General features: G+C 42.1%; 1 protein-coding gene across 1 annotated transcript in view; it reads right to left on the bottom strand.

Annotated features, from left to right (window-relative positions):
- Positions 1–27,114, bottom strand: part of tulp4a (TUB like protein 4a) — a 175,956-nt gene that overhangs the window by 11,313 nt on the left and 137,529 nt on the right. Inside the window, exons 12-13 of the mRNA XM_072265924.1 lie at positions 13,105–13,248; positions 3,164–5,649 (exon numbers count right to left, since the gene is read on the bottom strand). Of these exons, the coding sequence (XP_072122025.1) occupies positions 3,164–5,649; positions 13,105–13,248 (2,630 nt within the window). The remainder of the gene's footprint in view (positions 1–3,163; positions 5,650–13,104; positions 13,249–27,114) is intronic.

Genomic DNA, 27,114 nt, shown 5'->3' with positions numbered 1-27,114 from the left:
ATCCCAAATATCACTTGATCATTGGTCAAAATTCTTTTTCGTAAATTGCCACGAAACTCTGCCTTTAAAATCTCAGTCACCGTCCTGATTAAAAGGTAGCTCTCTCACATACTCCCTGCTGTGGATTGTGCAACTAAGCATGTGTGAGGCTCTGCAAGGTGAAACAAATTTGAGGAGGGGGAAGAAGTAGGAAACCCCTCCTTCAACTTCACAACTGAGGTTGTCACTTTGATCTCTGTAACCTCATGGTAAGGACAACATTACTCTGTTGTCAGGATAACTGTAGTTCTAAACTTTTGGCCACCTGAATCCTTCTGGGAAGACACAAGCAACATTTCATTTTCTGAGTAGAAACCACTTTTAAGTAGATCCTCTTTATCACAGATAACAGACAAAACTGGACCCCATACAAGGACATTTCTGTATAAATGCACAATGACGCACAGTACATACTGCATACTTTATGTACACGCAACCATTTTTATGAACCAAAATCTCATGCTCTCAATGTGCAGATACAGGCAACACATCATAGGGGTAAATCTAGATTATTCTGTTAATTTGTGGTAGTCTTCTGTTATCAGCTGAACCTTGCTGAAGTCAAAGCTTGGTTACAGTTTAAACATGGTTTATGACTTGATTCTAGAACCCATGTATGCTTACACAGCAAGTTTACAAGAGAGGCCAAATTGCCACAAGGAATATAACGGACCACATCAACAACATCCTTAAGCAATATTTTTGCAATTTAAAGCTGGTGCAAACAGTGCAACAGCAAATGGATGAATGGAGAGATAAGCAAAGTTTGCATTTAGTTGCTCCCTTTCTTCTAACACTATAAACATGTCTTCTGATAGTCATGAAATCCATAGAATTGAAATCAATTTTGAGTTCAGTAAAATACATAATTGATGCAAAACACATTAATGTGTCTTCAGTGTGCCTCTGCCTTTCTTACAGTGCCTTGTCAGTGACTGCAACACGGCTGATGACCTTCAGTGGAGACGAAGATGGATGTACTGAGTCGCTCCAGATTTGGATCCAAACAGCATCAGCTTGGCCTGGGCTGCAGCAGGCTACAACAATGACACTGACAGCATGGATCATGGTGCAATGCCCCAACACATCAGTGACCAATCCACAATTTCAACTGAAAATTGTCCATTGCGCAGGCAGAACTTGGATGGAAACCAATCATGCATTTAAAGCTGAGACATTAGCCAGACACATAATGGTGTTTTCCACAGATGATGGAGACAGTCATCTTTTACATGCTAGAAAAGATGAATTCCTAGTCCTGTGCCACCAGATGCAGCATCTCAAGTGTTCTCCGACAGACTTTTATTACCTCCAGTATATTTTTACATGTTCTCTTGAGCTTCCCTTGTTACAGGTTACAATGTCCTCAGGGAAAGTTAGAAAATGGACAACCATTCTATTGATCCTGACTTTTGTCTATTTTGCCACAGTACCTTCCTTGGATTGATGCACTGTCAGTCTCGAAGTTGGTGGCACTGAATGTCAAATAAGGAAATAATGCCTCTTCATTTTCATCGTCATACTCATACAGCATGGAAAGAAAATCTTCAGCCCACAACATTCAGAGACCAACAAGCATACCCAGTTACTTTAATCTGCACTGATCTCATTGTATTTTCTCCATATTACGATCAGAGGCCACCTGCACTCTAGAGGCAATCTACAGAGGAAATTAATCCAACAAGCAGGATACTTATGGCATGGGGGAAGAAGCTGGAGCACCTAGAGAACATGAGTCACAGAGAGAAACATTCAAACACCACACAGATAGCACCAGAGTTTAGGATTGGATCTGGAATGCTACTCCTGTGAGGCAGCTGCTCTCCTAGCAGCACTATTTTTTCTTTGTCTTTCTCTGGGTAGGTTTCAGTTCTTGTCTATTTGAAATGAAAATGGGATGGGACTGGTAAAGGTGAGGGAGAAATCAAGATTGGATGTCTGCATTTATCTGTTGTTTGTGAGAAGTGACTCAAGGAGGCAGCAAGAGAAATAGATATGCATATGACCTCATTACTGATTTCTGTCTTCCCTCCAATGATGCTCTATGGCACTGGCATCAGATACCAGGTCTCCCTTAAGACAGAGGGAAACGCGTGGCAGACTTTGAATGTGAGGCAGTTATTTATGATTGGATTTTATTTTAGTTTATTTATCCAGTCCTTCGAGCCCCATCACCCAGCAATCCCCGATTTAATCTTAATCATGGGACAAGCTACAATGACCAATTAACCTACTAACTGGTACGTCTTTGGACTGCAGGAGGAAACCGGGGCACCTGGAAGAAACCCACACATCCCACGGGGAAGATGTACAAACTCCTTACAGAGGACACTGGGAATGAACTCTGAATTCTGATGTCTCATGTTGTAATAGCAATGCACTAACAGCTACGCTACCGTAGATCCCCCTCATGTTTCCCTTAAATATTTCAGCAGAGAAACATGACTGCTAATGCAACTCATCTTGATCTTCACTTCTAACCTCTTGCAACTGTACAAAATATTGGTTAGATCGCATATGTACAGTTTAGGTTACTACACTAACCTTAACCCTGCCACGCTACAGCAAAGATATGGTAGCATTAGAAGGAGTGAAAAAGGACCCCACCAGGATAATACCTGAAATGGAGGGCTGTAGTTATAGATTGCATAGACATTCTCACCGGAATATAGGAGGCTGAGAGATAATCTTGCAGATGTCTATTGAGTTATGAAGAACAATGAAAGCCAGTCCTTTTCCCAGGACAGAGAACTTCAGAATTAGAGTGCACAAATTTAATGTTAGGAACAACTTGAAGGAGATCAGAGGGGTAAGATTTTCAGCACAGAGGATGGAACAAGGTACCAGAGGGGCCAAGTACTGGCTAGGAAAGGCACACAGCAATATGGCAGGCAAATGGGATTGGTGTAGACATGCATCACAGTCAGCATTAATGAAGTGAACTGAAAGGGCACATTTCTCTGCTGTACAATTCTGACTCTCACTTTCAAGAGAACCATTTCTCTTTCATACCAAACCAGCACCCCCACGAGCACAGATGACCTTGACACAAACGAACCACTACTCATATTGCCTATAAAGATCTGCAACAACTTGAATTTTTTTTTACATTATTTTACCATACCTGTCGCCCATCAAGTTCAATTTGGAAGTTTTTAGCTGATTCTTGAGTCACTCTTCCACCGAAGTCCAACTGGTAGACTTGCGTTGCCTCATTCCACAGTGGCTGTTTGTTAGCCATCACATACACAAACCCTTGATTGCCCAATTTCCCGTCCTCTTTATCATTTGCTCTTCGACATTTCAGCTCATCCGTTTCATTTGCGGTCCTTAGATTCCTCTTAGTTTTCCAAACTTTTTTCGTGCTCTGGCTCTGATTCATTAGCTCATCTCCACTAATGAATAACTCTGGCTCACTCTCTGAACTGTCTTGAAACTCACTCATTTTGTTTAGTTTCTTGGATTTTAGTTGATCTTTTTGACTTTTGATTTTTTTCTTTTCTCTTCCTAGTCTTGGGCTAGAAATAAGGGAGTTAAAGTCTGTGAGTGCCTTTGCCTCCTTTTTCATCTTCCCTTCAGTTACAGCTTGCATGTTTGTTTCCTCTGGTCGACTGTCTAACCGTTTACGACTTTTCTTGTTGCATTTATCAGTTCTTTGGGGTACAGGAGACTCTGTCAGAGAAAGAACCTCTTGAAAATTGTCTGCTGTTTCCACAATCACTTCAGTTCCCGTATGATCCTGAAGCTCTGTTGAAAATGGAGGCATTCCAGATTTCTCAACAAGCAAGTGTGGCTTTGAGTTCAAAGTCCCTTGTGCACTATGCATTGGAGAACAAGCACTGTAAGCATTCCACTGGTGCAATGCAATCTGGGGGAGTTGTAAACTAGAAAATGTGTTACTGGTTGGGTACATTGGTGGCAATGGACAACAGGTAAGGTTTGGTGGATAACCAGATTGGACAACTACTGCAGGGTCTTGTTGTGGATATGGTGGTGGGCCTATAGCTTCTGGGGGAGGAAATGATGCCTGGAAGGCTGCAATAGGAGATGCTGTGTAACTTATAGGATATGGTAAAGTCAGTCCATAGTTTGATTGGAAAGTTACTGTTGGACTGGTAGGAGATTTAATAGGAACGAATGACACATGTGACATTTCCATATGTGATTGGTCCAGCATGAGGGGTGGAGGTTTATGATTCACTGTTGCTGAAATTGCAGTTGGTCTATCCTGCGGGATCCAAATCTCCTCACCCCCTGCTGGATCCCATTGATATGGAGGTGGCCGCTTCATGCTCATTGTCATATCATTATTTAACGAAATATGCCGGATAGATTTCTCAATCTGGCATGGCTGTAAAATGGACTCATCCTCAGTGAAAGCATTATTAATGTATTCAGTTCTATCATGACAGCTGTCTGGAGGGCTCAGCAGATTATAAGATGACTGGGAAGAGAGTGGTGATGTGCTAGACGAGTGCACAATTACAGTGTTGTGCTGGGAGCCACTTCCAGTAGGTAGTTCCTGTCTAACAATGTTACTGGTGTTACTTCCATTGCTGATACATTGACTGCAGGTGTACAGAGCTGGGGGAGATCGGAGTGTGTTTTGTTGGTATTGTGCAGTCACGGAGTTGCTTTTTGGTTTATGACTATGTTGAACAACTCGTTGGGATTCTAGAAGCTGAGACACCTTTACTGTGGCATCTTTGCTGTTTCTTCGCAATGGCATCTGTAATGTATTACTGTCAATACGGTGCCTCCTAATAGTTGCATCAGGATAAGGTGGTGGATCTCCACTGGGAATAACACAGTGAGACACATTCAGCCTATTGAGTGTCCCATATACCTGCTGTACTTTCCTTGCATCTGCTGAAGGCAGGCGTAGCGATGACTGCCCTGGGCCTGGAAGTGTGTACATGTTTTGGTTACTCATTATTCTCACACGAGGCCTGCACACTTCCTCTACATTCCCACTGCTGTCAAACGTTGTGATTCTTTCATAACCTAGTGGGGTTTGCAGGTGCCCCGTAGGGAAGAGGGAAAAATCTGCTTTTTTCAGACAGATATCGACTGATGGAGCAGTGACAGGAATGGCTGCAGAAGCCGTGGTAGTTCCTGGATATGGAGGAGGTGGATGTGCATTTATTTTAGCTAACTGAACTTCAGGAGTTGTACAGAAGACCACTGCATCGCTTTCAACCAACTGTGGCACTGTTCGCAAGGGTTTGATTTTTTGAGTGTGTTCAGGCTCCCTTTCAACTTGCTCCAGAGAAGGAATCTGCACCATCCCTGAGATCTGTTGTGATGGCTGCTGTGATCCACTTGTCATACGGCTTGCTTCCAAACTTCCAAAGATAGCCTGCCCTGGGTTAGAATACCTATTGGGAATTGCATACTGGCTAGAGCTGTCCAAAGTGTGTTCCACAGCTCCTGCAACAGCAGTTTGATTGGTTAAAATATCCAGCTGCACATTCTGATTAGCTAGTAATGATTGGACAAGACCAATACTCTGAGTAGGAGACATTGCTTGTGCAGAACTATGGATAGGTGCAATGGGAATATTAACAGTGCAAGGAGGATTGTTTTCAGGAGCTCCAGATGTTCCATTCACTGTAGGAGTAAAGAAAAATAATAGTTAAAAACAAACCAAGTACTTGCCATACCCTAAAATAAAGATTACCTCTTCTACTTTTGCAATGACTTTGAATTGTCATGGTTCAGCTACTTTGTACAGTTTGCAATTTTAAGAACTGTTTCAGTAGGTTAAACATGAACCTAAAAATTACCCAGGATGCAAAAGGCAGGAAAAAAATTAATGTCCGTCTTCCTTCACCAAAAAAAAACTAGCCTGTATATTGCTGCAGAACTCATTTTAAACATTTAATCCACAAAGTGACAAATCATTGCAAATATTACTAAATCTACCAGAGGGTAGTTGTAAACAAACCTGCTGCAAAGAACTCTGAAAATTAAAAAAATAAAACCTCTGTGGTTTCAAAAGCTTACAGTAAATCCAGATAAAACACAAAAAATTAATTCATCAGTCTTACAAAATTCAAATAACCTAATTACAAGTACAATTATAGAATTGAAATATGCAAATAAGTCAAAAACTTTAACAGGGTTTTATCATATAGATTCACAATTCAAAAGAAATAAAAATCATATTCATGTGAAAGAGTTAAAATATCTTTTCACTTTAATACCAGATAAGAAATGTTTGTTTACATATATACAGTGGCATGCAAAGGTTTGGGCACCCCTGGTCAAAATTTCTGTTACTGTGAATAGCTAAGCGAGTAAAAGATGACCTGATTTCCAAAGGCATAAAGTTAAAGATGACACATTTCTTTAATATTTTAAGCAAGATTACTTTTTTATTTCCATCCTTTACAGTTTCAAAATAACAAAAAAGGAAAAGGGCCCGAAGCAAAAGTTTGGGCACCCTGCATGGTCAGTACTTAGTAACAACCCCCTTGGCAAGTATCACAGCTTGTAAATGCTCTCTGTAGCCAGCTAAGAGTCATTCAATTCTTGTTTGGGGGATTTTCACCCATTCTTCCTCGCAAAAGGCTTCTAGTTCTGTGAGATTCTTGGGCCATCTTGCATGCACTGCTCTTTTGAGGTCTATCCACAGATTTTCGATGATGTATAAGTCGGGACTGTGAGGGCCATGGCAAAATCTTCAGCTTGTGCCTCTTGAGGTAGTCCATTGTGGATTTTGAGGTGTGTTTAGGGTCATTATCCTGTTGTAGAAGCCATCCTCTTTTCATCTTCAGCTTTTTTACAGACGGTGTGATGTTTGCTTCCAGAATTTACTTGTATTTAATTGAGTTCATTCTTCCCTGTACCAGTGAAATGTTCCCCGTGCCACTGGCTGCAACACAAGGCCAAGCATTCCCCATGCTTAACAGTTGGAATGGTGTTCTTTTCATGAAATCTTGCACCCTTTTTTCTCCAAACATACGGCCAGAAAGTTCTATCTTAACTTCATCAGTCCACAGGACTTGTTTCCAAAATGCATTAGGCTTGTTTAGATGTTCCTTTGCAAACTTTCGACGCTGAATTTTGTGGTGAGGATGCAGGAAAGGTTTTCTTCTGATGGCTCTTTCATGAAGGTCATATTTGTGCAGGTGTCGCTGCAGAGTAGAACAGTGCACCACCACTCCAGAGTCTGCTAAATCTTCCTGAAGGTCTTTTGCAGTCAAACGGGGGCTTTGATTTGCCTTTCTAGCAACCCTATGAGCAGTTCTCTTGGAAAGTTTTCTTGGTCTTCCAGACCTCAACTTGACCTCCACTGTTCCTGTTAACTGCCATTTCTTAATTACATTATGAACTGAAGAAACGGCTACCTGAAAACGCTTTGCCATCTTCTTATAGCCTTCTGCTTTGTGGGCATCATTTATTTTAATTTTCAGAGTGCTAGGCAGCTGCTTAGAGGAGCCCATAGCTGCTAATTGTTGGGACAAAGTTTGAGGAGTCAAGGTATTTATAAAGCTTTGAAATTTGCATCATCTGGCCTTTCCTAATGATGATTGCCATAACAAGCTAATTAAGGTCTGAGACCTTGGTAAAAGTTATCTGAGAGCTCAAATCTCTTGAGGTGCCCAAACTTTTGCATGGTGCTCCTTTCCTTTTTTCCACTCTAAAATTGTACAAAACAAAAATAATACACTAATCTTGCTTGAAATGTTGAAAAGAATGTTTCATCTTTAACTTTATGACTTTTGGAGATCAGTTCATCTTCTACTCACTTTAACTATTCATAGTAACAGAAATTTTGACCAGGGGTGTCCAAACTTTTGCATGCCACTGTATCTGTAACTGGAATAGTTACCCATTTGCAATTTACATCTGTTTTATTCTACTAGTTTGGTCCTCAGCATTTTTCCCAGAATTCTCAGCAGGAAACAGTGAAGACCCAGAAGATATCAAAGTGACCAAATTCATGTCAAAAGCATAAAACAAATCTCATCAGGCCACTAGGAAACTTCTTCAAATTTTTTCATACAGGCACTATTTTTTAACCGATTGTCTGACCTATTGTATCTCACATGCTGAAAATCATTTGCTTGATCAAAATGTACAGGTTGGGGGGGGGTGTTGGAAAGAGGAGGGATAACACCACCCACACCAGCCACATAAGGCTGGATTCCCCAGTGGTCACCCATTTTAATTCTACTTCACATTCCCATTCTGTCATGTCGGTGCATGGCTTCCAAGGTCACCAAGGGGCCACTTAGATTGGAAGAGTAACACCTCATTCACCTGGGTAGCCTCTAACCAAATGGCATGAACATCAATTTCTCTAACCTGGTATTTTCTCCCCCTCCCCCCTTTTTCCATTTCCCATTTTGAATCCCCCATTACCGCTTTCTTCTCCCCACCTACCCATCATGTTCCTCTGTTGCCCCTCCTTTCCTTTCTCCCATGATCCACTATCCTCTCCAAGCAGATTCCTTCTCCTTCAGTCCTTCACCTTTCCAACTATCACCTCACAGCCTGTCACTTCATTACCCCTCGGCCCACCCAACCACCTTCTCCCTCACCTGGCTTCATCTATCACCTGCCAGTTGGCACTCCTTCCCCTCCCCCTCCCCCACCTTCTAACTCTGGCTTCTGTCCCCTTCCGTTCCAGTCCCGATGAAAGGCAAATCGTGTTTAGAAGTACAGGGCAAAAGTTTAACACATTGAGTACTTTGCATCTGTGTTTAATAAGGATGAAAATGGTGACAAAACATTGATTTAACTGGAGAGGACAGGGGTCTCGGATGGGCTGAAAACTGTAAAGGCTGGAAGTACTGGAAAGGCTGGCTTTTCAAGTTTCACCTTGTCTACCAGAGTGGATAATTTGCTAGGGCTGAGTGACTTGAATCCCAAGCAACTCAGGGAAATGGCATTGGGGATAGCAGAAGGGCTGGGTACCTTGTAAAAGTCATTGAAATTACTAGCTATTTAGAAAAGCTGAATGCAATCAAACCTAATCAACATGACTTTATGATGGGTAAATCATGTTTAATATATTTGCCAGATGTTTGAGTATTTTTCATTAGTCAATAGAAGGGTCCCTGTAAATGTGGTGTATTTGAATTTCCAGAAGACTTTCAATAAGATTACACATAGTTAATTACACATAGTATAAGTCAATTGCTCATGGCATTGGAGGAAATACATTAGCATGGATTGATGACTGATTATTGTTTTTATTACCACACATTCTGAGGTACAGTGAAAGCCACTGTTTTGCATGCCATCCATACAGATTACTTCATCATATAACCATATAATAATTACAGCACGGAAACAGGCCACCTCGGCCCTTCTAGTCCGTGCCGAACTCTTACTCTCACCTAGTCCCACTGACCTGCACTCAGCTCATAACCCTCCATTCCTTTCCTGTCCATATATATATATCCAATTTAACTTTAAACGACAACATCGAACCTGCCTCAACCACTTCTGCTGGAAGCTCGTTCCACACAGCTACCACTCTCTGAGTAAAGAAGTTCCCCCTCATGTTACCCCTAAACTTTTGTCCTTTAACTCTCAACTCATGTCCTCTTGTTTGAATCTTCCCCACTCTCAATGGAAAAAGCCTATCCACGTCAACTTTATCAATCCTCCTCATAACTTTAAACACCTCTATCAAGTCCCCCCTCAACCTTCTACGCTCCAAAGAATACAGACCTAACTTGTTCAACCTTTCTCTGTAACTTAGGAGATGAAACCCAGGCAACATTTTAGTAAACCTCCTCTGTACTCTCTCAATTTTATTGACATCTTTCCTATAATTCGGTGACCAGAACTGTACACAATACTCCAAATTTGGCCTTACCAATACCGTATAAAATTTCAACATTACATCCCAACTCCTATATTCAATGCTCTCATTAATAAAGGCCAACATACCAAAAGCTTTCTTCACCACCCTATCCACATGAGATTCCACTTTCAGGGAACTATGCACTATTATTCCTAGAAACCCCCTGTTCTACAGCATTCTTCAATGCCCTACATTTACCATGTATGTCCTATTTTGATTAGTCCTACCAAAATGTAGCAGCATTTTTCAGCATTAAACTCCATCTGCTATCTTTCAGCCCACTCTTCTAACTGTCCTAAATCTCTCTGCAAGCTTTGAAAACCTACCTCATCATCCACAACGCCACCTATCTTAGTATCATCTGCATACTTACTAATCCAGTTTACCATCCCATCATCCAGATCATTAATATATATGACAAACAACACTGGACCCAGTACAGATCCCTGAGGCACACTACTACACACCATCCTCCAATCTGACACACAATTATCCACCACTACTCTCTGGCGTCTCCCATCTAGCCACTGCTGAATCCATTTTACTAGTTCCATATTAATGCCTAACGATTGAACCTTCCTAACTAACCTTCCATGTGGAACCTTGTCAAAGGCCTTACTGAAGCTCATATAGACAACATCAGTACATTGAAGTGGTAGAAGGGAAAACAAACAGAATGTAGAATAAAGTATTATCGTTACAGAGAAACTGCTGTGCAGATAGAAAACAGAAAATTGGGACAGAAAACACATTCTAAAAGCAAAGATTTGACTTAGCAATTTGCATTTAAAAATAGTTTTACTGAAAGTTTACATAATAAACCAGTTATGTGTAATGTCTTCCTTATTTTTTGAGTAAAATGTAAAATACATACACATTATCTTTTGCCTGTAACTTGAAAAAATAGAACACTAACAATGGAAATTGCATCATAAAAAATGTCCTTCAAATGTTCACGCAGATTTCAGTTATGAAAAGTACCTGAATATCTGAAAAAATCTTGGCTGAAATCTAGTTTGAATATCCTTGTGAAAATGTTAATTACCAAATCTTGTCCATTACAAAATCTAACAAAGCTGAAATGCCAGGCGTGAAACATAAGAAATAGGAGCAGGAGTAGGCCATCTGGCCTGTTGAGCCTGCTCTGCCATTCAATAAGATAATGGCTGATCTGACCATGGACTCAGCTCCACCTACCTGCCTTTTCCAACATAACCTTTAATTCCCCTACTATGCAAAAATCTATCGAACCTTGTCTTAAATGTATTTACTGCTTCATTGGGTAGATAATCCCACAGATTCACCACTCGCTGGGAAAAGCAGTTCCTCCTCATTTCTGCTCTAAATCTACTCCCCCGAATCTTGAGGCTATGCCCCCTAGTTCTAGTCTCACCTACCACTGGAAACAACCTTCCTGCCTCTATCTTATCTATCCCTTTCATAATTTTATATGTTTCTATAAGATCTCCTCTCATTCTTCTGAATTCCAGCGAGTACAGTCCCAGCTGACTCAATCTCTCCTCATAGACTAACCCCCTCATTTCTGAAATCAACCTCGTGAACCTCCTCTGTACTGACTCCAAAGCCAGTATATCCTTCCTTAAGTAAGGAGACCAGAACTACATGCAGTACTCCAGCTGTGGCCTCACCAGTACCCTGTACAGTTGCAGCATCACCTCTCTGCTCTTAAATTCAATCCTTCTAGCAATGAAGGCAAACATTCTATTTGGCTTCTTGACAGCCTACTACACCTACAAACCTACCTTTTGTGATTCATCCACAAGCACTCCCAAGTCCCTCTGCACAGCAGCATGCTGCATTTTTTTTCATTAAAATAATAATCTGTTCATTCACTTTTCCTTCCAAAGCAAATGAGCTTGTATTTAACAACACTGTACTCCATCTGCCAGACCCTTACCCACTCACTGAACCTATCTATATCTCCTTGCAGATTCTCTGTATCTTCTGCACAATTTGCTTTTCCACTCAATTTAGTATCATCAGCAACATGATGATGAAATGATGAATGATGAAAAATGATGAAACAATGTACAGGGAGGAGGTCAAACATCTAGAGAGCTGGTGCAGGGATAACAACTTGATGCTTAATGTCACCAAAACCAAGGAGATGATCGTCGATTTCAGACGGTCTCAGCCTGAGCACACACCCCTCAGCATCAGCGGCTCCCCAGTGGACAGAGTGGAAAACATCAAGTTCCTTGGGGTGCAGATCTCAGACAATCTCATCTGGTCCAGGAACACCACTGGGATTGTGAAATGGGCCCAACTGAGATTGCACTTTCTGAGGAAGCTTAAACAAGCATCACTCCCCACTAACATCTTAACTACATTCTACAGAGGCGTGGTTGAGAGTGTGCTGACCTTTTGCATCACAACCTGGTGCTCCAGCTGCAGTGCTGTCGACAAAAAAGCCTTGCAGAGGGTAGTTAGGGGAGCAGAGAAGGTTATTGGGGTCTCCCTACCTTCTGTCCAAGACCTCTTTCAGAGTTGATGCCTCCAGAAGACACGGTACATCATTAAAGACCCCTCACACCCTCTCCATGAACTGTTTGTTCTTCTGCCATCAGGTAAACGTTACAGGAGCATCAAAACTAAAACCACAAGGCTACGAAACAGCTTCCTCCCACAGGCAGTCAGACTGCTAAATAGCTGCTCTACCTGACTCTGCTTTGGACACTTTTAACTTGCACTAGACACTTATAACTTGATTTTAACTGACATGTGGCTGTTGTGTTTTATTATTTATTGTTATGTATATTATTCAGTGTTGCGTTTGTTACGTTATGATTGCACTGCTCCTAAGAAACGCTATCTCATTCTGCCCTGCAGAGCTGATGTACGGTTAGAATGACAATAAACTTTTTTGAATCTTTGAATCTTTTGAACTTAAATACACTACACTCGGTCCCCTCTTCTAGATCATTAATGTATATTGCAATTCAGCCTTTGCTGATTACATGCTGCGTCTGCCTGATTAATCCATTTCCTTCCAGATACCTCACTATTTCTTCTTTAATGATAGCTTCAAGCATTTTCCCAACTACAGATGTTAAATTAACTGGCTTATAGTTACTTGCCTTTTGCAAATGGACAGAATGAGCAGCACCCAATCCTCACTTACAATCATCAGCAGCCCTCAAGGTTCACAAAATCTTCATCAAAATATTCGAAGGATAAAACAAGTTGTAACATATCGTGTGTGAATCCAGCAAGAGACTCACCTGCAAGATCATCCTCATCTTCACTGAAAACACTGGGATTGAACATAGACATGTTGATCAAATCCACTGATAACTTGCGCACTTCAGGTAGGTAGATGGTCATTTGTCTCGGCTGAAGGTGGAGCAGGCTGGTCTTATAGATGACTAAGAACAACAGGATATATATTAATATTAAATCATGTGTACCACATTCTTGTAACCACATCAGCAAAAGGCATAAATTATACTGAAGCTAAATTTAATTAACTCGACAACTACACAGAAACTGGGAAAGATGCACTAAATGAAACTAGAAAGTGAGAGCAAGGAAGATAATTATGTAAGATGACTACTTTTCATATCAGAAACTTATATTGATACATGATGAACAAACTCCCTCAAAAAAACTGTATTTTATGCCACTGCTTCATCCCTTCAAAATATCCTGTGTTATGCTGTGCTGTTGTCTACATTGCATTTGCCAATACATGAAGTAGGGATCAATATTTCTTTAGTTCCTTAAATCCAAAGATGATCCAATTTATTCACCAACTTAGTGCTCTTCGCATTAAAAGCACCTACATTCCTCTTGCCCTTTTACACACATTCCTTCCTTTCATGGAAAATCTGATGTGTTGAGCAGTTTAATCTGCTTTCCATTGTAAAAGAAATGAATCGATTCCAATGTTGATTATTTTAACAATTCAGAATTTGTAACATTAAAAGATCTGTATTAAACATGAATATGTATTAGAATATTTTAATACAAAATGAAAATTGCCAGGTATGATGTTGTGGCCATCACTGAATCTTGGCTGAAGGATGGTTGTAGTTGGGAGCTGAGTGTCCAAGGTTACATGTTGTACTGGAGGGATAAGGAAGGTAGGCAGAGAGGGAGGCGTGGCTCTACTGGTAAAAAATGGCATCAACTCAGTAGAAAGATGTGACATAGGATCAGAATATGTTGAATCTTTGTGGGTTGAGTTAAGAAACTGCAAGGGTAAAAGGACCCTGATGGCAGTTATATATACAGACCTCCCAACAGTGGCTGGGAGGTGGACCACAGATTAAAACAGTAAATAGAAAAGGTGTGTCAAAAGGGCAATGTTAAGATAGTCATGGGAGATTTTAACATGCAGGTCGAGTGGAAAAATGAGGCTGGCAATGGATCACAAGAGAGTGAGTTTGTTGAATGCCTGAGAGATGGCTTTTTAGAGCAGTTTGTCATTGAGCCTACTAAGAGATCAGCTGTACTGGATTGGGTGTTAAGTAATGAACCTGAGGCTTAAGGTAAAAGGACCCTTATAAACCATTGATCACAATATGATTGTGTTCAACTTGAAATTTGATAGGGAGAAAGTAAAGTCTGACATAGCAGTATTTCAGTGGAGTAAGGGAAATTACAGTGGTATGAGAGGAGTTGGCCAAAGTAAATTGGAAGGAGCTGCTGGCAGGGATGGCAGCAGAGCAGCAAAGACATGTGAGGAAGGTGTATTCCCAAAATGAAGAAATACTCAAATGGCAAAATAGTACAACCATGGCTGACAAGGGAAGTCAAAGCTAATGTAAAAGCAAAAGAGAGGGCATACAAACAAGCAAAAATTAGTGGAAAAATAGAGGATTGGGAAGTTTTTAAAAACCTACTGAGAGCAAGTAAAAAAATCGTTACAAGGGAAAAGATGAAATATGAAAGCAAGCTAGCAAATAATATCAAAGTGTACAGTAAAAGCTTTTTCAAGTATGTAAAAAATAAAAGAGATGAGAGTGGATATAGGACTGTTAGAAAATGAGGCAGGAGAAATAACAAAAGGGAAAAGGATGAACTAAATGAGCATTTTGCATCTATCTTCACTGTGGAAGACACTAGCAGTGTGCCAGATATTATAGTGTATGAAGGAAGAGAAGTGAGTGCAGTTACTATTACAAAGGAGAAGGTGCTCAAAAAGCTGAAAGACCTAAAAGTACATAAATCACCCAGACCAGATGAACTGCACCCTAGGGTAATGAAAGAGGTAGTGTTAGAGATAGTAGCGGCATTAGAAATGATCTTTCAAAAATCACTGGATTCTGGCATGGTGCCAGAGGACTGGAAAGTTGCAAATGTCACTCCACTCTTTAACAAAGGAGGAAAGCGGCAGAAAATAAATTATAGACCAGATAGCCTGATCTTGGTGGTTGGGAAGATGTTCAAGTCAATTGTCAAGGACAAGGTGACACAGGACAAGATAGGACAAAGTCAGCATGGTTTCCTTAAGGGAAAGTCCTGCCTGACGAACCTGGTGAAATTCCTCGAGGAGATTACAAGTAGGAGAGATAAAGGGGATGAGGTGGATGTTATATATTTGAACTTTCAGAAGTTCCTTGTGTGGTTGGCTGCCAGTGACTAGTAGTGTTCTGCAGTGGTCGGTGTTAGGATCACTTTTTGTGCTGCATGTAAGTGATTTAGATAATGAAATAGATGGTTTTGTTGCCAAGTTTGCAGGTGATATGAAGACCGGTGGAGGGGCAGGTAATGTTGATGAAATGGGTATGATGCAGAACAACATATTTGAAGAATGGGCAAGAAACTGGCAAATGAAATACAACATTGGAATATGCATGGTCGTGAACTTTGGTAGTAAAAATAAATTGCGGACTATTTTCTAAACAGGGAAAAATACAAAAATCTGAGATGCAAAGGGACCTGAGAGTTTGTGTGCAGAACACCCTAAAGGTTAACTTGCAAGCTGAGTCAGTGGTGAGGAAGGTTGGCATTCACTTCAAGAGGTCTAGAATACAAGAACAGAAATGTGATGCTGAGGCTTTATAAGGCACTGGTGAGGCCTCATCTTGAGTATTGTATACAGTTTTGGCCTCCTCATCTTAGAAGAGATGAGCTGGCATTGGAGAGGGTCCAGAGGAGGTTCACAAGGATGATTCCAAGAATGAAAGGGTTATCATACGAGGAACGTTTGATCGCTCTGGGTCTGTACTCGCTGGAATTTAGAAGGATGGGGGGGGGGGAATCTCATCAAAACCTTTCGAATATTGAAAGGCCTTTACAGAGTAGATGTATAAAGGATGCTTCCCATGGTGGGGGAGTCTAGGACAAGAGGGCATAGCCAGGGCATAGAGAGGCATCCATTCAAACAGATGTGCGTAAACATTTCTTTAGCCAAAGGGTGGTGAATTTGTGGAATTTGTTGCCACATGCAGCTGTGGAGGCCAGGTAAATGGATGTATTTAAGGCAGAGATTGATAGGTTCTTGATTGGACGTGGCATCAAAGGTTACGGGGAGAAGGACGGGAAATGGGGTTGAGGAGGAGAAATAAAAGGATCAGCCATGATTGAATGGTGGAGCAGACTCAATGGGCCAAATGGCCAAATTCTTCTCCTGTGTCTTATGGTCTAAAATCAGTTGTTGCAATCCAAGTTAAGGAAGGATTAATTCTGGCAGAAGTTAGCTTTAAAATGTTTCCTTTATCTTGTGCTGGAAATAACAACCTAGTAGATTTATTTGGCATTGTTAAAGAAATTAGGAAATAAAAACAACGATCAACTATCAAATCAAATTTATGAGGCTTGTATTATCTAATCCTCTTAACAGTTACATTCTGATCGACGACATCTGCTACCACTTAGCAAGCAACCAACGCAACTGTTCAATTTCACAAATATGGATTCATTAACTCAATGACATTATTCTAAAATCAGACTTTTCTTTATATCCCATGTGCTATTTAAAAAATGTTCACCTTACACGTTAAAAATGGTAATTATCACAGAGAATATGACTAACTTAGAGATGGTTCTTTTTATGAAGGTTCTAAGTAATAAGGGTTAATAAGAGATCTTATGGTTAAAGATCCCCAAAGAGGGAGTGACCACAATATGATAAAATTGCAGATACAATTTGAATTATCTCAGGACCAAAACCTACGTCAACTTAAATAAGGACAACTTCAATGGAATGAAGCTACAGCAGTCTACGGTGGACTGGGAAAATTAGCTATGAAACGGATTGCTGTCTAAAAAGTGGTAGATATTCAAATATCTGGTCCATAACACTCGGCAGGAACTTATCCCAGTTAGAAAGAGGGGTTCAATGAGAAAGATGTAGACAGTTGTTAACAAAGGAGGTCAAGAATAGTGTTAACTTGAAAACTCGGGCCTACAAAGTGGCACTTAGTAGTAGAAGACAGAAAATTTGGACTATTTTGGAATGTAATAGCAAAAAGACAAAAAAATAAATTTTGAGAGAAAAGTTGCATGTAATATCAAAGCATCTAATAAGAGCTTCTAGAGAGATTTATAAGAAAGCTGTGACTAAAGTTGGTTTGGGGCCTCTGGAGAACAAGTCTGGTGAATTAAGAACAGGACAGAAAAGTTAAAGCCATTTTTTTTGCATCACCATGGAGAATACTACAAATACCTTCATTTGTAAGGGTAACAGGTGGGTCTATTTCAAGTTACAGGGAAGAAGTTGTAAAAACCCTAGTCATGAGGGATAAAGTATCAGAGAAACTCATTAGTTCAAAGGCAGATAAATCTTGAGGACTGGAAGTCTGAACCCAAGTGTTTTAAAGGAAGTGGCGACAGAAATTGTGGACCCATTGGTTGAAAATTTTTAAAACTCACTGAATTCAGTGGAGGTTAGAAAAGACCCATGTGACTCCCTTGTTCAAAAAGAAAGGAAGACAGAATGAGTGAACTATAGGGCAGTTAACTGAACATCCATTGATGTCAAGATGCTAGAGCTAATAATGAAAGACAACATATCTACAGTGCCTATAAAAAGTATTCACCCCCTTGGAAGTTTTCATGTTCTATTGTTTTACAACAATGAATCAGTGAATTTAATTTGGCTTTTTTGACACTGATTAACAGAAAAGGAGTCTTTCATGTCAAAGTGAAAGGAGAATGCTACAAAGTGATCTAAATTAATTACAAATATAAAACAGAAAATAATTGATTGCATAAGTATTCACCCCCTTCAAGTCTGTAGTTTGTAGATGCACCTTTGGCAGCAAATACAGCCTTGAGTCTGTGTGGATAGGTCTCTATCAGCTTTGTACATCTGGACACTGCAGTTTTTCCCCATTCTTCTTTATAAAACAGCTCAAGCTCTGCCAGATTGCATGGGGATCATGAGGGAACAGCCCTTTTCAAGTCCATCCACAAATTCTCAATTGGATTGAGGTTTGAACTCTGACTTGGCCATTCCAGGACATTAATCTTGTTGTTTTTAAGCCATTCCTGTGTAGCTTTGGCCTACTGCTTGGGATCATTGTCTTGCCGGAAAACAAATCTACTCCCAAGTCACAGTTCTCTTGCAGACTGCATCAGGTCTTCCTCCATGATTTCCCTGTATTTTGCTGCATTCATTCTACCCTCTACCTTCACAAGCCTTCCAGGGCCTGCTGTAGTGAAGCATCCCCACAGTATGATGATCCCCACATCAAGAATGCCTACCTTGCTATTCTACACCCTCACTTCGGGAAGTCTGATCACCTGGCTGTATTTCTACTCTGAGTATAGGCGGAGATTAAAGATTGCAGTACCAGTAGTAAGGACCAAGAAGGTATGGACAAGGGAAGCACAGGAGCGCTTACAGGACAGCTTTGAATCAGTGAACTGGACTGTATTCAGGGATTCATCTTCGAATCTGGATGAGTATGCTGTAGTTGTTACCAACTTCATTAAAATCTGAGTGGATGAGTGTGTGCCTACAAAGACTTACTGTACATTCCCAAACCAAAATCGTGAATGAACCAGAAGGTACGTTATCTGTTGAAGGCTAGATCTGTGGCATTCAAATCTGGCGGCCCAGACCTGGACCAGAAAACCAGGCATGATTTGAGGAGGGCTATTTCAAGGGCAAAGAGACAATTTCAAACAAGGTTGGAGGCGACATCGGATGTATGACAACTCTGGCAGGGTTTGCAAGACATTACTTCCTACAAAGCAAAACCCAATAGCAAGAATGGCAGCAATGCTTCAGTACCAGATTAACTCAATGCCTTCTATGCCTGCTTTGAAAGGGAGAATATAACTACAGCTGTGGAGATCCCTCCTGCACCCGATGACCTTGTGATCTGTGTCTCTGAGGCCAATGTTAGGCTGGCTTTAAAGAGAGTGAACCCTCGCAAGGCGGAAGGTCCCAATGGAGTACCTGGTAAGGCTCTGAAAACCTGTGCCAACCAACTGGTGGGAGTATTCAAGGACATTTTCTACCTTTCACTGCTATGGGCAGAAGTTCCCACTTGCTTCAAAAAGGCAACAATTATACCAGTGCCTAAGAAGAATAATGTGAACTGCCTTAATGACTATCGCCCGGTAGCACCACATCTACAGTGATGAAATGCTTTGAGAGGTTAGTCATGACTAGACTGAACTCTTGCCTCTGCAAGGACCTGGACCCGGACCCATTGCAATTTGCCTATTGCCACAATAGGTCAACGGTAGATGCAATCTCAGTGGCTCTTCACATGGCTTTAGACCACCTGGACACCACAAACACCTATGTCAGGATGCTGTTCATTGACTATAGCTCTGCATTTAATACCATCATACCCACAATCCTGATTGAGAAGTTGCAGAACCTGAGTCTCTGTACCTCTTTTTGCAATTAGATCCTCGACTTCCTAACCGGAAGACTACAATCTGTGTGGATTGATGATAACATATCCTCCTTGCTGACAATCGACACTGGTGCACCTCAGGGGTGTATGCTTAGCCCACTGCTCTACTCTCTCTATATCCATGACTGTGTGGCTAGGCATAGCTCAAATACCATCTACAAATCTGCTGATGATACAACCACTGTTGGTAGAATCTCAGATGGTGATGAGAGGGTGTACAGGAGCGAGATATGCCAACTAGTGGGGTGGTGTCACAGCAACAACCTGGCACTCAACATCAGTAAGACGAAAGAGCTGAATGTGGACTTCAGGAAGGGTAAGACGAGGGAACACACAACAATCTTCATAGAGGGATCAGAGGTGGAAGGAGTTTCAAGTTTCAAGTTCCTGGGTGTCAAGATCTCTGAGGACCTAACCTGGTCCCAACATATCCATATAAAGAAGGCAAGACAGCGAATATACTTCATTAGGAATTTGAAGAGATTTGGTATGTCAACAAATACACTCAAAAACTTCTATTTTTGTACCATGGAGAGCATTCTGACAGGCTACATCATTGTACCCAGGACATCTTCAATGAGCGATGTCTCAGAAAGGTAGCATCCATTATTAAGGACCTCCAGCACCCAGGGTATGCCCTTTTCTCACTGTTACCATTAGGTAGGAGGTACAGAAGCCTGAAGGCACACACTCAGCGATTCAGGAACATCTTCTTTCCCTCTGCCATCCGATTCCTAAATGGACATTGAACCCTTGACCACTACCTCACTTTTTAAATCTATAATTATTTCTGTTTTTGCATGATTTTTAATCTATTCAATATATGTATACGGTAATTAATTTACTTATCTAATATTTTTTTTTCTGTATTAAGTAGCGTGTTGAACTGCTGCTGCTAAGTTAACAAATTTCATGACACGTGCTGGTGATGATAAACCTGATTCTGATTCAGTATGATGCAGCCACCACCATGCTTCACGATAGGGATGATGTGTTTCTGATTATGTGCGGTGTTTAGTCTGATGGTCAAAAAGCTCAATTTTGGTTTCACCAGACAACAGAACCTTCTTCAGCTGACTTCAGAGTCTCCTACGTGCCTTCCGGTAAATTCTAGCTGAGATTTCATGAGTTTCTTCAACAGTGGCTTTCTCTTTGCCACTCTTCCATCAAGCTGTGACTGGTGAAGCTCTTGAGCAACAGTTGTATGCACAGTCTCTCCCATCTCAGGCACTGAAGCTTGTAACTCCTCCAGAGTTGTCATAGGTCTCCTGGTGGCCTCCCTCACTAGTCCCCTTCTTGCAGAGTCATTCAGGTTCCCTGCTCGAGGCAGATTTACAACTGTGCCATATTCTTTGGATTTTTTGATGACTGACTTAACTGTACTCCAAGGGATATTCGGTGACCTGGAGACTTTCTTGTATCCATCTCCTGACCTGTGCTTTTCAATAACTTTTTTGCATAGTTGCTTGGAGTGTTCTTTTGTCTTCATGGTGTAGTTTTTGCCAGGATACTGCCTCACCAGCAGTTGGAACCTCCAGATACAGGTGTATTTTCACTACAATTGAAATACCTTGACCGTATACAGGTTTATATATAACTAGAACATCTTGAATTGAATTGACTTTATTTCTTACATCCTTCACATACATGAGTAAAAATCTTTACGTTACGTCTCCGCCTGAATGTGCAATATGCAATTTATAGTAATTTGTAATAAATAGTATTACAACAGGACAGTCAATATAGCATAGAAATACAATTGTGTCAGCGTGAATTAATCAGTCTGATGGCCTGGTGGAAGAAGCTATCCCAGAACCTGTTGGTCCTGGCTTTAATGCTGCAGTACCATTTCCCAGATGGTAGCAGCTAGACAGGTTGTGGTTGGGGTGACTCGGGTCCCTCTTTACACACTCATCTCTGCAAATCTCTTGAATAGTGGGAAGTTCCCATCTACAGATGCGCTGGGCTCTGCAGAGTCCTGTGATTGAGGGAAGTACAGTTCCCGTACCAGGCAGTGATGCAGCCAGTCAGGATGCTCTCAATCGTGCCCCTGTAGAAAGTCCTTAGGATCTGGGGACTCACGCCAAACTTCAACTGTCTGAGGTGAAAGAGGTGCTGTTGTGTTTTTTTCACCACACAGCTGGTAAGTACAGACCATTTGAGATCCTCGGTGATGTATATGCTAAGGAACAAGCTGTTCACCCTCTCAACCCCAGATCCATTGATATCAATAGGGGTTAGCCTGTCTGCAATCCTCCTGTAGTTCACAACCAGCTCCTTTGTTTTTGCAACACTGAGGGAGAGGTTGCTTTTTTGACATCACTGTGTCAGGGTGATGACTTCTTCGCTTAACTATGTGACTTCTAAAACCACCAGTGATGATTTGGTGTGTCATTTGGGAGTGAATACTTCTGTAATCTATTATTTTGTGTTTTATATTTATAATTAATTTTTATCAATTTGTAGAGATCTGTTTTCACTTTGACACAAAAGAGTCTTTTTATGTTGATCAAGGTCAAAAAAAGGCAAATTAAATGCACTGGGATTCAACATCGTAAAACAATAAAACATGAAAGCTTCTAATGGGGCGAGTAATTTTTATAAGCATTGCATATTCAGTTTTCTTAATTGATGAACGAAACCTAGTCATAATGGCTTTATCTTCCAAAAGGATCACAACCTTGTCATGGTTTGGAGCAGGGGTCGGCAACCTTTTTGCCTCTGTGGGCCGGATCGCGTATTAATGAGCGGACAGTGGGCCAGATAAATGCCATAAAAAACTTCAAATATGGGAATTATCTATTTAAATACATCTAGTTATGTTTTGCCTCAAATTAATGAATAACGCATGCTAGAAAATCGTTTGTGCTTAAGGTTGCCTACCCCTGGTTTGAAGGCTTGTATGCCTCAATTACCAGGAAAGCTATGCTGCTATGCTGGCTGGAGTAAGGGCTTTATGCTTCGGCTCTTGGTAAGGTCACCTATGCCAAACAGGTCAAAGAGCGGAGGAGAGACTAGGAGTGGTTCACTAGTCCTCCAGGTAAGGGTTCAGCTCAGGGCTAACAACCCTGACTGGTAACATGTACTGGAGGAAATGTGTTAGCATAGATTGAACACAGGCTGTCAATGGCTATGGTCCTTACCAGGCCACAGGGAAATAACCTGCGGAGTACCAAGGATCAGTTTTTGGCCTACGTTGTTTACAATTTATGTTAATCACCTGAGCGAAGAAGCAAAATGCAAGGATTCCATGATTGCCAATGAAACAAAAATAGGTGTTGGAGGCTTATTGGGATGAAGCCATTTTGATTCCGCAATGGGTTAAGACATAGAATATGCTGGTGTGCAATTCTGATCACCACATAATAAAAAGGATGTCTCAGGAAATGTAGAGACCTGACCCAAAAGCAGAGCAGAGAAATCAATTCAACAATATTTTACTAATAAACTGCAAAATACCTAAAAATGGACCATGAGGGGCCACAAAATAAGAGAGAACAGATACTTAACATGACAGATACTTAACATGACACGAGGCAACTAAAGGCTAGGATCAACTAGTTGAGGCTGGCTGGTTCATATGAGTGAACAAGGATTATGGGTGAGAACTGGTTTAAGTGGGCGGTAAGTGACGATTTGGAAATGAGTGTCAGGTGACTCCTGTTTGCTGGGTGAGCCTGACAGGGCTCACCCCACTTACTGCCAGCACCCAACGGTCCTGGGTAATCGGATGGGTCCAGTGGAACGCTTCGATGAGAAATGGATCCAAGATGAAACTGTGTGGCATTCCAAGACCTCTCTTCTGGGCTACACCCTTCCCAGTCCACCAGGTACTGCACACTCCATCCACAACAATATGACTCTATGAACTGGCAAACCATATGCACTGGACCACCTCCCACGATCCTTCATTCCAGAGATGAGGACTCAGATGGGTTGAGTAAGCCATGGGCCATGGACTTGTTACAGGAGACACGGAAGGTAGGTGTGATCCTGAGGTTAAGTGACTTGGTTGATGTGATGGACAATCTTAAAGGGACCAATGAACTGGGGTGAGAGCTTGAGGGAGTCGGTGTGCAGAAGCAGACTTCTGGTAGATAGTCAGACATGGTCCCCAGATCAAAGTAGTCTGGATGGGCGCCAACAGCTGCTAGCCTGGCAGCAGTAGGCATGGCTGGCAGCAGGGATGGCCCTCGATGCCCTCTTCCAAGCACTCTGGCATCACCAAACCAGGGCCCTAGAAGATGGGACAGCACCATTGGCTCCTCCATGGGGTACAATGGGAGTTGATAGCTGTGAAGCACTTCAAAGGGTGACATACCCATGGCAGAGGTGGTATGTTGATTGTGGGACAGTTTGGCCCAAAGCAGACACTTCCTCCATGTGGAAGGGTTACAGGCAGTGAAGCATGGCAGAAGCTTCTCAACTTGCTGATTGGCTCTTTCTGACTGTCCATTGTCCTGCATATGATAGCCAGAAGACAAACTCATCGAGGTGCGGAGTTGGGAGCAGAAGGCTCACCAGAAGTGGGAAACACATTGTGGCCCCTGGTCTGACATAATGCCCTGGGTGAAGTTGTGGAGGTAAGCAGGTCCACCGTCTCAGGAGCTGACAGTGAGAGGAGAGCAATGAAGTGGGCCACCTTGGAGAACCAGTCTACCACTGTCATGGCCACTGTATCCCCATTGGAAAGTGGCAAACCTGTGATAAAATCCATGGCAATGAGGGACCAAGATCATAGAGGGACTGGCAGGGTCAGTACAAGCCCAGAGGTCCACTGGTTGGAGGAATTGGACTGGGCACATCGAAAGCAGGCAGCAACCAACTGACAAACACCAATGATCATAGTGGGCCACCAGAACTAGCATTGCTGAAAATCCAGGGTTTGTGGATGGCTGGAATGGGGTGAGGAGTGGGCCCAGTGGAGTGCTTCAGAGTACATGTATTTGTCAAGTGTGTTAGCCAGAGTAGGTTCATGCTGTAGGGCCTGGAGGAACTAGATGATTGGATCGAGAATCTGGGAGGATGCAATGATGGGCTGAAGGTTGTTCTCTATATCAGATGGGTTGAACTGTCATGACGAAGTGTTTGCCTTCGTGTTCTTAAAGCCGGGTCTGTAAGAGATCAAGTTGAATTGCTCGCAGAAGAGGGGCCTGGGGAGTGCTTCAAATGTGCTATCCATCAAGGGGAGAGGGTAGCAGTTCCAAATGATGATTTTGTTGAGTCCGTAGCAGTTGATGCAGGGACGAAGACGCCCATCTTTATTTTTGATGACTAAGAATCCTGCACTGGCTAAACAGTTAAATGAAGCTGTGCTGTAGCACTGCAGTGATGTAGTCATTCATGGCTTGGGTCTGTGGAGGGCAGAGGGAGAACAGACCATCTTAGAAAGGAGTGCTGCCTGGGAAGCACTCATGCAGTCTGTGAGGTGGCCAGGGTGCTGGCTTCCCTTTTACTGAAGGCAATGGCTAAGTTGTAGTATTCCTGTCAGTTTGGTGAGGCCAAGAGTTTCCTTCATGTCCTCAGACTTATGGGGAGGTTGAGGTTACAGGCAGGTGGGTTCCCAACTCAACAGTGAACTGATGGCTAGGTGAAGTGAGGGACATGAGTGGACAACAGGGGCAGCCCAAGATGAGGAGATTTGGGCAAGTTGGTAAGGAGGAAATGGACTCTCAGTGCTCTCTGATGCTCATGTGCACAGGCTGTGCGCATGATCTGACCATCCTCAACCCAAGGGAAATATGTTAATGACCCTTAGATTCTGGCACAGCAGATAACTCTGGACTGGACTTTCTGTAAAAGGAGTGAGAGATAGGCTCAGTAGGGAGTTCAAGTTGACCATACAGAGTCCTGTCCAGAAAGTTACCTGCTATGCCAGAATCTAAGAGCCTCCTGTGTCTTCTAGAGTCATCAGGATGTGGAGAACAGAGAGAGTAGGATGTGCCATGGTGCTGGAACAAGAGGATGGGGGAAGCTTACAAGACAGAAGGCCCCTTGTCACTACCTGGTTTTGCCGTTTTCTTGGACACAATGGGCATTTGATGTGTGGGTGATTGATGGCTTTGCAGTAAGTGCACAACTCGTTTCTCCACTGATGCTCACGCTTGGGGGGGGGGGGGGGGGAGGTAAAGAATCTTTGCCTAAATGCCTGGGTCTGGAAGCAGTTGATAATGATGGCCCTGCTGACTGAAATGGTTTTTAGAACTGAACTGGGGTTCTGTTTGATGATCTGGATGGTCTTTCTATAAGAAGCTTGTCAATTGAGAGGGACAAAGTGATGAGGTTTGAGGTTGGTGGGAATCTCCCAGGTAGAGGGCTTATCTTTCAAGTGCTGAGAGGCCACGATGGCAATGGGCAAATAGTGCTTCTGCATTCCAGCCAAACCCCACCATGAGTGTCCAGAATCCAATGTGTTATTCAGCACCAAGCAAGAGCCATGATGCAGATGATGTATCCAATCGACTAGCTCCCATCCACTTCCCGGATAGTAAAAAAAAAACAGTACATCTCAGTGGTAGAATCTCCATGCTCATTGCAAGTGGTGGTTTTATTGTCCCAGTTAGTGGCAACCCAGGTCAGAGCTTACCCAGTCAGCAGAGAAATGACAAACAACACATCAAAGTTGCTGGTGAATGCAGCAGGCCAGGCAGCATCTCTAGGAAGAGGTACAGTCACCGTTTCAGGCCGAGACCCTTCGTCAGGACTAACTGAAGGAAGAGTTAGTAGGAGATTTAGTAAAATCTCCTACTAACTCTTAGTTAGTTAGTAAGATCTCTTACTAACTCTTCCTTCAGTTAGTCCTGACAAAGGGTCCCGGCCTGAAACGTCGACTATACCTCTTCCTAGAGATGCTGCCTGGCCTGCTGCGTTCACCAGCAACTTTGATGTGTGTTGCTTGAATTTCCAGCATCTGCAGAATTCCTGTTGCTAGAGAAATGATAAAGACAATTTCGGCTCATTCCATAACATACAGCGACAGCTGAAGCTCAAAGTATAAGACGTACTGGGACAGGAAGTTGTAGCGTTAGATTGGGGATCCGTTGAAGCATTCAAGCACCGGAATCTGGGGCTCTTAAGAGAGGTTGACTCGTGTGGGGTTGCTGTATCGAACCAGAGTTGGGCAATGGTTTCCTGCTGCTTTGGGATCAAGTGATTCTTTTGACAGATGGTTTCTTTTAGGCAAGCATACTCTGCTGGGTTAATCATTGGTTCACTCATCCTGTCTGGAAGTGTAGAAGAAGCTTGACCCAAAAGCAGAACAGCGGAGATGATTAAGTAGTAAAATATCTTACTAACAAACCACAAAATGACAAGCTACAAGGGACCACAAAATAAAAGAGAATAGACACTTAACACAACATGGTAACTGAAGGCTAGGAACAACTGGTGGAAGCTGGCTGGTTTCTATGA

This window comes from Mobula birostris, chromosome 8 (assembly GCF_030028105.1).
Source record: "Mobula birostris isolate sMobBir1 chromosome 8, sMobBir1.hap1, whole genome shotgun sequence".
Taxonomy (NCBI): Eukaryota; Metazoa; Chordata; class Chondrichthyes; order Myliobatiformes; family Myliobatidae; genus Mobula; species Mobula birostris.
The sequence above is the reverse complement of the archived record's forward strand: the minus strand, read 5'-3'. Positions and strand labels throughout refer to the sequence as shown.